The 16,413-nt window shown below is 37.1% G+C and overlaps 1 protein-coding gene across 2 annotated transcripts in view; it reads right to left on the bottom strand.

Moving 5' to 3' along the window:
* Nucleotides 1-2,353: 2,353 nt before the first annotated feature.
* Nucleotides 2,354-16,413, bottom strand: part of LOC122299111 (nuclear-pore anchor-like) — a 93,896-nt gene continuing 79,836 nt past the window's right edge. For both annotated transcript variants that reach the window (XM_043109056.1, XM_043109055.1), the window contains exons 38-48: nucleotides 9,406-9,483; nucleotides 9,167-9,307; nucleotides 9,012-9,083; nucleotides 7,349-7,504; nucleotides 7,195-7,248; nucleotides 6,927-7,014; nucleotides 6,781-6,848; nucleotides 6,589-6,696; nucleotides 4,790-4,894; nucleotides 4,157-4,334; nucleotides 2,354-4,007 (exon numbers count right to left, since the gene is read on the bottom strand). In XM_043109056.1, coding sequence (XP_042964990.1) covers nucleotides 2,635-4,007; nucleotides 4,157-4,334; nucleotides 4,790-4,894; nucleotides 6,589-6,696; nucleotides 6,781-6,848; nucleotides 6,927-7,014; nucleotides 7,195-7,248; nucleotides 7,349-7,504; nucleotides 9,012-9,083; nucleotides 9,167-9,307; nucleotides 9,406-9,483 — 2,421 coding nt within the window. In that variant the 3' untranslated portion in view covers nucleotides 2,354-2,634. The remainder of the gene's footprint in view (nucleotides 4,008-4,156; nucleotides 4,335-4,789; nucleotides 4,895-6,588; nucleotides 6,697-6,780; nucleotides 6,849-6,926; nucleotides 7,015-7,194; nucleotides 7,249-7,348; nucleotides 7,505-9,011; nucleotides 9,084-9,166; nucleotides 9,308-9,405; nucleotides 9,484-16,413) is intronic.

Genomic DNA, 16,413 nt, shown 5'->3' on the forward strand with positions numbered 1-16,413 from the left:
TGTTTCATTTACTTATTATTGAGAGGATATTCAATTTCATAGTAAATAATTTTTCGTCAAATGATGTGGCAGTTGAGTATTTCAAGAAGTTTTTAAATGGCATTACATTTGGAGATATATGCATATAAGTTATTATGTAAATAAAATTGCCACTTGTTTTAAAAGCATAAGCAAGTGACAATAGATAGATTTACTTATTTATTATATCCCTTAACAGAAGTGTCCATATTTTGAATCTTGTTGTTAACTAGGATTTTGAGGGAGTGTGACAATATAATGGCAACAACTGGTGAGATATATAAGCTCATCTAAAGTTGAATCACAACTTTCAAGAGGGGCCCTATAAATATAATTGATTGTAAGAAGCTGTTATCTATTGTTGACAAAATCAAGAAAAATGATAGTATGACTCTTAAATATGCATTTCCACTTATATATTTTAATTTTTTTTAATTTTTTTCTTAATGATTAAAAAAGTGATTATTAGTGAAATTATATATATATTTTTTATTTTTTCTTAATGATTAAGGATGTTTAAAAGAAAAAGAAAAAGAAAAAAATCATTTATATTGGTGTGCATATTTAAGATGTACATGTGGTGTGACTGTAGCATTGTCCCTAAATGAAACTCTTTGGTGTGCATATGTTGGAGTGAGCAATTCACTTTTTGCAGATGCAGACCTCAACAAAATACAACTCATGAGTACGTGTAAAGCATCTACCTGTCTTGCCATGTTGGACATTGGCAACTGCTAAAGCTGTTTTGGTACCTGTGAAGTTCATCTTTTATGTTCTCTTTGAAAGAGAAGAAAAAGGGTCAAAGACAGAAGGAGCACAAAGAGCGACAATGCTACTATCCAGCTACAGTGGAGCTTGCTTCAGTAGGAAAATGCTCTGTCTACACATATTTGCTACAAAAGTGAACTACACATTGATGTGACATTGGTATTGTTAGGGCCTTGTCGGAAAATCGGATTCGGAAGTTCGTAAGGTGCTTAAAAATGTCGAACATACTTCAGAAATGCTGAGCATACTTTATTGAAAACTGAAATAATTAGATAAACATTAATGTGTAATTTGCATTTTGTAAATAGATAATTATAAGCTTACCATCTATTTACTATTCTTTTTATTTTTTTTAATTTTTAATTTTTACTTAATAGTTAAAAAAATAACTATTAACGAAGTTGTATAATTTTTTAATTTTTTCGTAATGATTAAAGATATTAAAATAATACTTAAAACAAAATAATAAAAATAATAAAAATTTCAAATACATTATAAAGTGAAAAACATGTGGTAAAAGAGTAGTAAGTCTATTATTATCTTTTTTTTTTTCTGCTTTAAGTGAAGAATTATAAATAAAAATATAGGATATTGTCCTCTTTTATATTTTATTAAGACGGAGAATTACAAATGGGCCAAAACATTGTAAAAGACAAAAAAAAGAAAAAATTACTTACAATGTCCGAATAGAAGAACAAACCTGTAAATTAGACAAACCCTTCCGTCCCAAAAACCAATTTTTATTATTCAACAAAATTTGAGTTCATACCCAAAGAAAATCATATAATTTAAACAACACACAGAGATGAAGAAGAATTGAACTACAGTTAGTTGATTGGAAATTTGGAGATGCGTCCAATATTGACAGTAGACGGGTGAATAGCCTTAAAAACCAGAAAGTTTCTAATTTACCCATCATACATTATCCAATTGGAAACAAAGAAACTAAGGCCGTTTGGAACTTGGATTGAGTATAATTTTAAGCTGAGTTTAATATACTAAAACTCAACTTAAATTGTTAAACTCATTTCAACTCAAAACTTTTTTATACATAAGATCTACAATATTTTTTAACTCAAACATCTATTTACATGTGGGACCCACAATCCTTTTCAACTTATCATTAATACATCTAAATTCATCTTAACATCTAAATATATTTAAACTCATCTTAGGTGGGCCTTACAAAACTCACTCCACCATTTCAACTCACTATTTTTCATAAATAATTTAATTCATCTCAACTCAGCTCAACATCCAAATGGGGCCTAAATATTTTGAGTTAGAATATTTCTAATTTACCAAAAATTTAAGATCAATATAATTTACCTCTCATGTAATTATTAAAGAGCATGTTGCAATATATAACTACACTCTTTATAAAATTTGCAATTGGGAGGAAGATGGAAAACAAAAAGAAAAAGGAAAAAATTAGAGAGACAAAGAACTAAGAAAAAGAAAGGAAATGTTGGTCCATTAATGGGCCATCAGGAACACAACGTCGATGCAAAAAGAAAAGTACTAAACTTTTTTAAGAACGGGGAAAGCAATTCGTAGATTCATAAGATTATTAAAATGGAGAGATATCATACATTTTCCCAGTAGATCGTAGTTGCTTCTGTGAGTGCAGGGAACAGCATAGATTATTCGTCAACAAAAGGACGTAGTATCTATATCCACTATGGGAAGAAAAAAAGCCACTATACAAAAGACAAAATTGATTTTAGGTAATTACTATCACTCGTAACTCTTCTGCATGCATCTCCTGTGGAATTTCTATAAATAGAATGCAGAGGCAAAATCTTAGAAAGGATATAATTAGAAAACAGTAGGCAAAAGCACCAAGCTTTAACCTTGTTCATTGGATGATTGTCCACGCCCACCACGTGGACCTCGAGCACGTGGCACAGCTCTTCCACGGCCTCTAACCACTGGAGAAGAAGCCACACCTAATCTTCTCGCAGCATTCTGCCTAGCTCGCTCTGAAAGATTTATAGTAGTTGAAGTAATACCTACGGGTGACCCCTGTCTTACCACGTCGGTTTCTGTGTTGACAGTTGAAATGCCTTGTTCTGATAAAGGGCTACCTTGTTTTGAGACATCAACTTCTGTAACTGCACCACCTGAAGTATTCTCGACTGGAACATAGGAAGCTTCACTGACCTGAGAAGTTTCCATCACAATCTGTTCCTTCCCATCATTTGACTTATCAGAACCCTCAGCAGTCTCTACTTCCGCATCACCTTCCTCATTTTTCTCATCATTTAAAGCCTCTGGAGAATTTATCTCACCAATCTCCATTGCTGCAGCAACTAGAGTTTCATCACCAGCCCTAGCTGGGGAAGCCGATGGGGTTGCAATAGGCTCCGGTTGTCCTTCCCCTATTTTTGACTTCCCCATTGTGTTAGAAATATCACCAACCTCAGGGTCTGTAAAATCAAGCATGAGCTCTCCCTCTTCTCTTTCACTTCCGGATTCCAGATTCCTCTTCTTCCTCTCCTCTGCTTGATCCTTTTGCCCATCATCAGACACCATCTCCGATCCATCTTGTCTATCTATATTCTCATCTAGAACACTCTTCTTATCACCATGCAATCCACCTTGTCTATCCACATTCTCATCTGGAACACTCTTCTTATCCTCTGATTTATCTCCTGTAGTCTCAAACTCTTCCTCAGCATCCATTACTTCCTCATTTGAACCTTGTGGAAACTCGCGAACCTCAGATAATCCTTCAGAGGCCACTAGTGTCCCAAGATTTTCAACAGGAACAGCAAATTGACATTCAGAACTCTCTTGTGCAGGTTCTGAACCTTTTGTTTTTTTGAGCACAGGTACTCCCACATCAGAGCTGATTTCTCCTTTGATGACTGTCTCCTCATGCAACTCAGAAGTGGATGAAGATGCTAAACGTTTGCGGACCACTGGTTGGGTTAGTAAAGTAAGATTTCCCTGAGTTTCTGTGTCAGTAGAAGGTGCAGGCATGCCCGCATTGTTTGCTCCTTCAACCTCTGACATCTCCACATCCCTTTGTGGCTCATCAGATTTTACAATACGTGGCCGGACTAGGACTAACTTCCTCCCAGCTTTTCGAGTCTCAACATTGGTTTTGGCCAAAGTGAATCTCTTCTCACTTTCTTCAGTTACTTTGGCTGGCAAGCCACTTGTTGAAGGTCCCACTGGGAATACAAGACTAGGGGCTTGCATAGAAACTATAGGACCTGCAAAGGGAATCACAGCTTTATGAAGGATAAATCAAATCTTGAATGGAAATAATTGCAAGCAAAATATGAGATGAAAACACAGAAAATGGAATATTAATGGTGATAACACGTGAAAAAGGTGGGGAAAAAGAAAAGAAAAAAAACACCTGCAGCAGTTGTCAATGAAGTGTCTGCAATTGAAGAGGTGTCCGTGGGAACACCATGAGCTCCAAGTTCACCAAAAACTGAATGTGCTACCTTTCCTAAATTTTCAACGGCCATGACATAGGGAGCAGCAAGATCATCCAGTAGAGTGCCAGAAAGAATTTGAACCACTGAAGCACCCTGAGAAAAATTAATGCAACAGAGCTTGAAGTTTGGGTTAAATGGCAACCATGGGCAGTTCCAAAAGATGAATAATGCAACAATAATAGAAAGTTAAATTGAGCACATGGAATCTAATGCAATATGGTTAAAGAGAAAACTTTGCTTGTTTATAAAAGTTCACCCTGTAATGTCACGAGTGGTTGGAAAAAAGCTGCTATTTCCTATTCTTGAGCAACTAAAATTCAAAGGGTAGAAAACATACCACAATATGCTTAGCTTGATTGGTATATTTTCATGTTAGGAGTGAGGGAGAAGACAGAGAACAATCAAAATTAAGATTCAGTGAATCAGTACAATAGTTCATTGACATGACGTTTAAATTCAGATCTCCCTTCCTCTTCCTATCTCCCCCCCAGCAGTTTATGCAGAAAAAATCCAAAAACATGAGATTAATAACTAAGAAATATAGTTACCTCAGGCAAACTGTCTTTCGCATTCTTAAGCTTTTGAAGTTCATCAGAAAGCCGCTTCAGTGCCTGCTTATGCATCTCAAGCTCATTTACAAACTTTGTTTTATCCTAAGGTTGGAAAATGGGAACCATCATTCAGAAACTTATCACACGCATATTGAGTTGGAAATGGAAGAGTAGGGAAACAATCCACCATGACTTTAAAAATAGAAAGAATGTTCTGTTTATCATGCTTTGCTTTGTAGGGGAAAGAATGTTCTCGTATTTGATAATGTTCCTTATATCCTATAGATGAATTAAATTCTCAAACTTGTCTGGCTTTATTCTTTCTTTGTTTTTTGGATAAGGTAATGATTCATTGAATAGCACAAAAGGCGATATTTTAGTACAAACGACTAGAATTAAGATTTGCAAATACAAGTGCACTTCCATTAACTTCTATTACAAATACAAATACAAGGTGATATTTTGCTGTGGCTTGCTCCTTCAAGGATATGGAAGCAGAAGTATATGGCGGAAAGAAGGTTATTTTGGGAAGACTTGGCGGGGCTTTTAGTTGGTGGGAGATACCAAGCTGTATTGGTTGGGTTTTGGGGGGGGGGGGGGGGGGGGGGGGGGGGCTGCTTTCCGAGCTAAAGATTGGGTGCGTCTCACATTAACTCTGCTAGGAGGGATTATTCTGATTTGATTTTCAAACATGATCTTCTGGTCCATTAATTCCGCGAACACCCATCTTGGTCGAGGATTGATAGGTCTTTGATAACTCCTAATTGGGAGTTACATTTTCCACATGTAATTCAAAAAAGACTACCCAAGCTAATTCATTAGGATAAGATATTGGGCCCTCATATTTAAAAGAAATGGAGCCCCGCCTGTTTGAGGTATAGGACTGCAAAGCACTTTGGGATAACCTTCTCTGAGGCAAAAACTCATGATTAACCTCTCGATGAGCGACAACTGTTTGAACAGCATTATTACTTAATGTCTCCAAAGGGGGTTGGAGTAGAGCCTCCACAAAGGATATTAGCCACACAACATCGATTGTTAGGTTCTAAATTTATCATGCATCAATAACTAACATCTTACCTTTATGAAAAAAAAAAAAAACAATCGAATGCCAAAAGAATGATTAAGCACTCTGTTTTTACTTAAACATAGATGGAACTGGAAGAACCAATACAAGCAAACACTATTTTTCACATTAAACAATGTCGTCTTCCTTTTGAAAATTAAAAAAAAAAAAAAAACCAATTTTTGCAAGTAAAACACTATTCAGCAGTTGATGTCACAATACATAATGTAATTGTAAGACTGAAACCATAGCATTCTCGTGCATCCTCATCTATTTACCAAATCTGTTTCTTTCCTCTACGCGGAACGGTGTTAACCACATTGGATATAAGGGCCTCCAAGAGCACATTTAGCAATATTCTATTTCCAATAGTAATCACTATTAACAGTTTCAACTTCATTTGCAGCTTGATTTTTAACAAGCACGGTGCAGATTAGTTCATAAGGAAAATGTCTATGCTGTGCGAAGAGGTTGACCAAAGGTGTCTGCACCTTATGATTAATTGTTATCCCCTAGGAGCAAACAATAAACATCAATCTTACTGTGACTCAGAACAGGAACGACAAAACATATACATCCCGTGCTATATATCATATCTGAAAACTTGGGGAAAATGCCTTGGCAATGAGGAGGCACATTCTCTAAGGGCTTGTATGAGTGTGAAAAAAGCAATATAGTAACTCACGTCAAATACCAAACACATGGAATGAATGAACAACATGAGGAAAACCTGCTCAATTTTATTATAAGAATCTCTTAGTGCCTTCTCAGCCTTCAGCTGTCTTTCCTTCTCCTTCCTTAACTCCCCCCTCTGCCTCTCCAAATGTTTCTCTAGAGTCTGGGTAAGCAAAGAACATAGTAAGTACATCATAAAGAGAGCGGCCAAAGCAAAATGAGAAAAACAGCTGATAGTTGGATGAACCTGTATTTTGGTGTCTTTCTCCTCCTTCGTGGCCTGCTCACCACCAGTATCACTGACAGACCTCTTCCCTGAAATGCATGATTGAAAAAAATAATAATAAGAATTTGATGGACAACTTATATAAGAAGGGAAGACTAGTTGACTACCTTGTTTGACCTTCTCTAACTGCCCAGATAGAGCTTGATTCTCCTTGCTCAGTTCCTCCTTTTCCCTTGACAGAGTCTCAAACCTCCTCTGCAGGATGAAACAGAAAATAATGGCAGTTACACAACAGAGCAATACAACTCACAAGGAATAGAACACATCCAGCTCCATAGCCTAAACCCAGTTAATTAGGATAAAAAGGAAATATCTTATTACTAATACTAGGTGATAAACTTAAATTTCATGATCGCAGCATGAATGTTTAACAACCTTCAACTGAATAAACATCTTTCTTTGCTTCTCGGCATCTAGCTTTGAACGAGCCTGCACATGTTAGTCACAATAAGGAGCTATACGATGGCCAAAGGAAGTCTCTTGGCTGTATGCCTATATCTTTCTCTAATCACATAACAACATTAAATACCTCAACTTGCAAAATCTCATTTATCCTCTTCTCCCTCTCAATCAGTTCTAATTTGCGTCTTGAAAGATCTTGTTCCAATTTTGATGTTGTATCCTGCCTTTCAGACAGAAGCTTTCTGATCTCAGCTATCTGTGCATCCTTATCTTTCAGTTTCTCCTGATGGAAACAAAGCAAAGGGCACAAATCGATGGTGAGCATAAGATACTAAAGAAAATTAAAGAACAACCAAAGATGCATCTTGATAGAAATAAAAACCATAGAAAACTGAAAGCAAATAATATTGACTCTTACATAGTTTAGTCAAACAAAATCCACTATAGTAAAATAAGCAAAAAGAATTATAAAAAACAAAGGCATTTTTCTACTTTATCTCAACTTACACTTGAAAGATCTTACCCATGCATGATACTTTCTTTTTGATAAGTGATAATTCTTTGTTAATAAGCACAAAATAAGTACATAAGAAGCACACAAAAGAGACGCCTATCAAGAAGAAGATAAAGATACACGAAAGTAATGTCTATTTAGTCCTGTAAAGTGTATGAAGACAGTCCAAGATAGAAGAATATTTGATAAACTTGATCCTGAAAGATATGATACTTAAATCCAATAATATTTGTGATATCAACTTGATCCTGAAAGAAAAATCTGCAGCATCTGAGTATAACAGGTGTAAAAAATGGCCTATGAACACTGTTTCTAGCAAATTACTAAACAACGATGAAACAGATAACATTTAAATAAAGAAGAAATCAACACCGTTTCTAACATAATACTGGGAAGTTATGCTCTTCCAGCACTTGAACCCGTAATGAAAAACAGAAGGGAAAAATACACAAACCACCCTCAAACTACCACCCAAATTACGATTGCCTCCCATCCACGATAAAATTGCAATGCCTCTCCTTTTCCACGTACAAGATAAAATAAAAACTAAAAAAAGTCAAAATAACCAATTGAATTAAAAAAAAAAATCCACTTTTGGAAAAACTATTTTCTAAAATATAAAAATATACTCCAAAAATTTATTCTTCATTTAAAATATAAAATATTAAAAAATAAAAATAATTTTCAAAAAAGATTAAACAATTAATTTTTGGTATTTTTTATTTTTCATGGCTTTATTCTTTTATTTTATTTTTATCAAGGCATTTATGTCATTTTTTTTCATGGAAGGTAGATTCCAATAGCTTCAACATTTTTTCTTCTCAGTTCGGTTGATTTAACAAGTACTAACGATACAAAATAATTGACAGCTTGAAGGCTCAATCTAAATCAAGCAACATCTACTACCAGAATCCTTTCAAAGGCCAGCCTGAATGCAGCTTGAGGCCTCATGCTATTTCCAAGGGCAAACTAAAACTAAGGAAGTTTAAAAGTTTATGCCTTCTGGCATACTGTACACCACTTAAAAAAAATTATGTATGCTAAAAATTGCACAGGAGCAATGAGTGGGGGCTAAACAATAGCTAGTACCATGAAAGCTAAGTTCAATATTCAGCTAAAGAAGTTTACTGACCATTACAGAACAAAAGAGAGAACGATGGATAGGAGGCTAGATGTAATGTCAACAAAGGACAAAAAATTACGCAATAGCTAACAGCTTTTAATCAATTGATGACATGAAAAATGTTTTTTCGAGTGAATAAAAACATGAACTCACCTGCATTCGTTGAATATCATCCTTCATACCGTCATAATCTTCCACATCTATATTTTTACACCTTTCAAGTAACTTCAAACAAGTAAATGTCAGAACATTGATATAATATCGTAAATGGCATAAAGAGCATTGCTTACATGTAACACCTCACAAACCTTTTTTTCCAGGTTATCTTTATTAACCTTTTGCATTTCAATTTCTTTCTTACAAGCTTCCACCTCAATTTTTTGCTCCCTCAGTAGAGACCCTAAATTCTCTGTCTCAACCTTTGCATTTTGAACTACTTCACGCAATTTCTAAGACCAAATCAAAATAATAAACTTGGTTAAAACTATCGATGAAGTACATAAAAGTTAAAATGACACTCAAACACAAATAATTTCTATTGCCATACCAGGCATTCCTCGAAATTGTGCTTGTTTTCTTCTCTGAGTTGCATGTTGCTTTCACGAAGTAAGTTCATTTCTCTAACCTGACAAGCATTTAGAAAATACAGCTTACTGTTGGAATTAAAATGATATTCTATAGGGGAATATTTCAAGCACTAGAGCCTAAACGTCACATGCAAGGAAATGACAACCAGTTAAATTCCAAAGAAAGATTGGAAAAAGCAAAATGACGTTAAAATAAGAGAATAAATGTAAACCAATAATGGTAGATAGAAAATTGACCTAGGATTCTACAGATGAAAGTTCCAAATTGAACTCAACCTAACCTTTAGCCGTAGAGATTGGATTTCTTCCAGAATGATTGTAACAAAAGATATATTGAGTCCAGAAAATGTACAGACGGAGTATGGGATTTGTGAAGTGTGTATTACGGGGGAAAGACAAATTCCAGACAATGCGATGGCAGTGCATGACTCGGATGGGGCCAAGGGAGAGTATTGACAGGTGTTGTGTACTGTCTCAGACAAGATGGGTGATGTACAAACAAGTACTGTGGTTAGTGAAGTGGTGTCCTGGGAAGAACCCACTCTACTGTTTTCTCTACACACCCAAGCAACAACAGCAAAATCCAGGTCTCAGATTGGGTCTTACAAAAGCAAAGGAGATTCAACATTGTGTGGGAATCTTGTGTGATGGTTTTCAGGATGAAATCATAGCTCTCCTTGCAGCTATAAAGGCTGGACAGACCCATTCTAGCTCACCCAGTAAGCTCAATTCAGCTAAGAAGAGAGCCAGAGAACTAAGAAGGCTTAACTGGACAGTCATTGATAGAGCAGAAGAGAGGAGCTCTAACCGTGGAAGATCGAAGGGAAGGGCAATGGAGTTTGTTTTATGTAACCAAAAATTGTTTGATGGAATGTAAGGGGGCTGAATGAGAAGGGAAAGCGCCTCAAAGTTAGACATCGGCTGTTTAAATGGAGAGTATACATCGTATGCTTGCCACAAACGAAATTGGAATTTATCCCCCTTTGCATTATTAGGAGTTTGTGGGGCTGTAATCTAGTGGGGGGGCATTATTTACCTTCCAATGGAACATCAGGAGGCATCTTAGTGATGTGGGGTAAAAGAGTGGTGGAAAAGATAGAGGATTGTTTGGGGAACTTTATGATGGCTTGCTTGTTCAAGAATGTTGTGGATGGATATTAGTGGGCCTTAGCAGGAGTTTATAGTCCTAATCTAGATCGGGCAAGAAGTTTATTATGGGATGAGTTGGTAGGACGAAGCAACATATAGAATTTACCTTGGTGTATTGGTGGCGACTTCAACGTCTCAGCTCCCAAGTGATAGATAGGGTCACTCTAGCTTTAACCTAGCAATGGAAGACTTCTCCAACTTACATCTCTGAACAAGATTTACTAGATATTCCTCCTGCAGATGGCTCCTTCACCTGGTCAAGCAACCGAGAACACCCCTCTTGGTCAAGGATTGATTGATTTCTACTGTCACCCTAATGAGAAGCACATTACTTGGATCTTATTCAAAAGAGACACCCCAAGTTGTGTTCAGATCACTTTCCTATCCTTCTTGATTGTAGAGGTCTTCGTGGAGAACCAAGGTACTTCAAGTTTGAAATTGTGGTTGAAGCCAAAAGGATTTCTTCACAGAGTTAAGTAGTGGTGGTCCCCTTACCAATTCTATGAAAAGCTAAGCTATATCTTGGCATGTAGATTGAAGTCTAAAGAAAAACTTTAAGTTTTGGAATGAGCAAGTGTTTGGCAATGCGGAAGGTCAAAAGAATACTCTCTTTGAGAAGCTCAAGGGATTGGAGGAAGTGGAGGAGAGGAAATTATCTGAAGTGGAGAGGGCTCGAAAAACCCCAGGGACCATGGATATTGAAAGGGTCTCTTTATTGGAAGAAATATCTTGGAGATAAAACTTGAGAGCACCATGGTTGAAGGAAGGGGATAAATGCACAAAGTTCTTCTACTGGGTGACTAACTCACATAGGAGAAATAATGCCATAGCAACCTTGATGATTGATGAGGTGGCTTCCTCCGACCAATCTTGAGATCACAGATCGCATTGTCAACTATTATGAGAATGTGCTCTTGAAATAATTTTCTTGGAGACAAAACTTAATGGGCTTACTTTTGACGCTATTGATTCACAGGAAATAGAATAGCTCGAAAGGCCTTCTAAAGAGAAAGAGAGCAAGAAAGCATTAAAAAACATGGCGGGTGACAAAGCTTTAGGTCCAAATGGCTTCTCTATGGCTTTCTTCCAAACATTTTGGGAAGTGCTTAAAGAAGACAATGAAGGTCTTTCATGAATTTCATGAAAATGGAAAGTTCAAATAAAGCCTCAATGCAACTTTTCTTGCGCTCAGTCCAGAAAAACCCGGCATTGTAGAGGTAAAAGATTATCGTCCCATTAGCATGGTGAGCAACATATACAAGATTTTTTAGAAAGTTTTGGCGAATAGATTGAGCATGGTGGAGAAGTTAATATCAAAGCATCAAAATGCCTTTTTCAGAGGTAGAAAAATTCTTGACTCAGTGCTTATTGCCAACGAATGCTTGGATAGTATATTCAAGTCGGGAGAGCCGGGGCTTTTGTCCAATCTTGATATGGAAAAGGCCTATGATCGAGTCAATTGGAGATTCTTTCTTTATATGCTCAAGGGATGTGGCTTTGGTATGAAATGGTGTACATGGATCGATCATTGTATTTCTACGGCTTGTTTCTCTATATTGGTGAATGACAAGCCAAAATGGCTTCTTTAAAAGCTCACAAGGCTTGAGACAAGGTGACCCTCTAATTTCGCTATTTTTTGTTTATGTAATGAAAGCTTTTAGCAAGATGATTTCAAGTTGCCGTGGTGGGAGGTTCATATCCAAACTCTTAGTGGGGGATGCAAATGCCGGCACTCCCAACCTTATCTCATCTATTATTTGGCGATGATATCCTAATCTTTTGTGGGGCTAGGCATGATCAAATTCGAGCTTTGAGGGCTCTTCTTTTTATGATTTGAAGCCACTAAGATCAGAAATAGTTCTAGTGGGGGATATTCCCAACGTGGATAGCATGAATTCCATTTTGGGATGCAAGATAACTTAGCTGCCCATGAAATATCTTGGCCTCCCGTTGGGTGCTCCATTCAAATCAAAATCTATTTATAATGATGTACTAGAAAAAATAGAGCAGAAATTAGCTAGTTGAAGAGGATGTACAGTTTGGAGATAGGGCACTCAAGGAAACTTATCCACGAGTTTATGGTACAACAAGAATGAACGAAGCCTCAATTGTGGACCTCCTAATCCTCTCCAATGGTGCTCCCCAATGGAATGTTACATTCCTAAGAGATGCACAAGATTGGGAAGTGATGCCTTTTTGGAGTTCTATGACCTAGTGTACTCTACCTGTTTGATGGGAGGAGTCGTAGACAAGTTTTCTTGGTGCGCCTCTAAGAAAGGAAAGCTCATAGTTTGCTCTTTCTACCAAGCCACGAGAACGCACCATACAAATCCATTACCATGGAAGAGTATTTGGAAGACGAATGCACCCATAAACGCAATATTTTTTGTGTGGATGGCTTCCTTGGGGAAGATCCTCACTCTAGACAACTTAAGGAAATGTCGAATCATGGTTATGGATTGGGGTTGTATGTGCAAAAAGAGCAGAGAGTTGTCGACCATCTATTACTTCATTGTGAGTGTAGTCGATAAACAAGAGAGAGAGAAAATAATTTGTTGTGTTTTTATTGATGAATATCCAACTATACATACACATAGAGTAGTGACCATTATACCCTCATACTACACATTTAGTTACAACTATGTATTCTAACACTCCCCCTCAAGCTGGGGCATATATATCATATAAACCTAGCTTGGAACAAATAAACTTTAGCCGACTATGACAAAGTGGTTTGGTAAGCACATCTGCAAGTTAATCAGCAGACTTCACAAAGGGTGTAGAAATGTCACCACTGAATATCTTATCTCGAATGAAGTGACAATCAATTTCAATGTGTTTAGTCCTCTCATGAAACATAGGATTAGACGCAATATGTACTGCAACTTGATTATCACAAAATAACTGAAGGGGGACAGGAGCTGGAAAACCAATCTCATGAAGAAAGTGTTGCAACCACGTCAGCTCACTAGCAGTATGAGCCATTGCTCTGTATTCGGCCTCTGCACTAGATCGAGCTACTACTATTTGCTTCTTACTCTTCTATGTAACCAAGTTACCTCCTACAAAGGTACAATATCCAATAGTCAATCTTCTATCTGAAGGAGATCCTGCCCAATCAGCATCTAAAAAAGCTTCAATTCTAAGATATCCATTTGGTCTATACAACCCAAGGCCAGGAGCTTGCTTAAGATACTAAAGAATATGGATTACAACATCCCAATGTGAGACGCTAGGCGTTTGTAGAAATTGGCTCAATACACTTACTGCATAAGAAATATCAGGTCTAGTGATAGTCAGATAATTTAATTTTCCAACAAGTCTTTGATATCGACCTCGATCTCCAAACAACTCACCTTCCTCTTTCAAGAGTTTACGATTTGGATCCATAGGAGTGTCAATAGGCCGTGCAACCAACATGCCAATTTCTTCCAAAAGATCAAGCACATATTTTCTCTGAGATAGGTTGATACCCTTTTTAGATCTACTAACTTTGATTCTAAGAAAGTATCTAAGTTTGCCCAAATATTTTGTCTGAAATTGATCATGTAAAAATTGTTTCAGTCTGGCGATTCCAACTGAATCACTCACACTAATTACAAAATCATCTACATATACAATCAATAAGATATGACCTACATCATTATGCAGATGAAATAAGGAGTGGTCTGTTTGGCAATACACTATGAAGACCGAATGAAGACCGAATGCCAATACACTATCAGAGAACCTCCCAAAACATGCTCGAGGAGATTGTTTCAAACCATATAATGCATTTTTTAACTTGCAAATTGTACCTCGACATTCCCCCTTAGCAACAAACCCAGGTGGTTGCTCCATATACACTTCCTCATTTAAGTCACCATGTAGGAATGCATTTTTAATATCCAACTGAAATAAGGGCCAATCCAAATTAGCAGCAAGAGAGATCAATACCCGAACAGATGAAATTTTGGCAATGGGGGAAAAAGTCTCGTTGTAATCAATGCCATAAATTTGAGTGTAACCCTTAGTTACCAAGCGAGTTTTCAAACGTTCCACACAGCTAGTAGGATGGAATTTGACTGTACATACCCATCTACAACCAATAGGTTGTTTTCCCAGCAGTAGAGGAACAAGATCCCATGTCCCATTATGGTTAAGAGCATCCATTTCATTTTCCATAGCTGTCCTCCATCCACGATCAGATAAAGCATCCTGAACTGTCTTGGGAACAGAAACTTTTGACAGTTGAGAAGTAAAAGATGGAGACAAGACATGACAAGAGACATATTGGCTAATCGGATGTTGAGTAACACAAGAACGAGTAACTTTCCGGAGAGCAATAGGTGGAGATTTTGAAGCACTGGGTAACTCAGGATCTGAAGACGGAGACAAAGTTGGTGGAGGTAGGGGAGCCGGAGTCCTTGAGAGATGCGAATACACCTGTAGAGGGACAAGAGAAGGCACTGAAGGGGGATGGGTAATAGTGCGTGATTGTGGAGGAAAAAGGGTAAGAGTATGTAATGGTAGAGGATCACACTCAACAATCGAAGACGTGTCTGAGAAATAGGGTATGGACTCAAAAAATGTGACATCAGCACTCGTGAAGTAGCATTTAAGAGCAGGACTATAGCAGCGATATCCTTTTTGAGTTCGGGAATAACCAACAAAAAAACACTTGGTAGCACGTGGATCAAACTTATCAAAACCTGGGCCAAGATTATGAACATAGCAAACACAACAAAAAATTTTGGGTGGAAGAGAAGGATGGCAATGAGGGAAACAAGATGGAGAAGGGAGGGGAACCATCGAGGACAGATGAAGGCATACGATTGATAAGGTGACACGCAGTAAGAACACCATCACTCCAGAAACGTTTAGAAACATGCAATTGTAGTAAAAGTGCTCGGGTTAAATCTAAAAAATGAAGATTTTTGTGTTCAGCCACCCCATTTTGTTGTGAGTTTGTAAGAGCATGAAGTTTGATGAACAATTCCCTTATTGCTTAAGTAAGTAGTAAAGGCATTAGATTGATATTCTTTAGCATTGTTAGAACGCAAAACTTGAATTTTTTGTCTAAATTGAGTTTTAATTTCTTTTCGAAAGACTTTGAATATGGAAAGGAGTTCAGATCGTGCTTTCATCAGAAATAACTATGTCATACGAGAATAGTCATCAACAAATGTAACAAAATATTGAAACTTGTTTAATACAATGTTGAATGGTCCCCATATATCAGAGTGAACCAATGCAAAAGAACAAGATGCTCGATTATCAACTCGAGGTACAAAAGACACACGGTGGTGTTTACTAAGCTGACATGCTTCACAAGGAAAGGAAGACACATTTCCATGATCCCTAACTTGACGTTTCAAAAGAGAAATGGATGTGTCCAAGGCGTCAATGCCATTCAAAAGCGGATGAGGAAGTGCGGGCTTGAGTGGGTGAGTACTCGACGTCAAGGTAATACAGACCACCAGTTTCATGCCCCGTACCAATCTTCTTCCCCATGTTGAGATCCTGAAAGATACATACAGAGGGATAAAAGGTCACAAAACATTGAAGATTTTGAGTAATTTTACTAATGGATAGCAAGCTAAAGGGAAAACTAGGAACATATAGAACAGATGACAGGGTATCATTAACTACATCTGTTCAAATATTTTTTGGGATTAAGTTTCCATCTCCCTAGGTCTTGTTGTTGTTCTCTTAGTTGTGCCTTCATATTCGTTGATTTTCCAACTCACGTTTCTTGGGCTTCAATTGTTCGATCTCGAGCCTTACTTCCTCAAAGTCTCAATAGTTGTTATTCTATCTACTTTGATAAGAGGATGAGG

The sequence above is a fragment of the Carya illinoinensis genome, chromosome 16 (assembly GCF_018687715.1).
Source record: "Carya illinoinensis cultivar Pawnee chromosome 16, C.illinoinensisPawnee_v1, whole genome shotgun sequence".
Classification (NCBI taxonomy): Eukaryota; Viridiplantae; Streptophyta; class Magnoliopsida; order Fagales; family Juglandaceae; genus Carya; species Carya illinoinensis.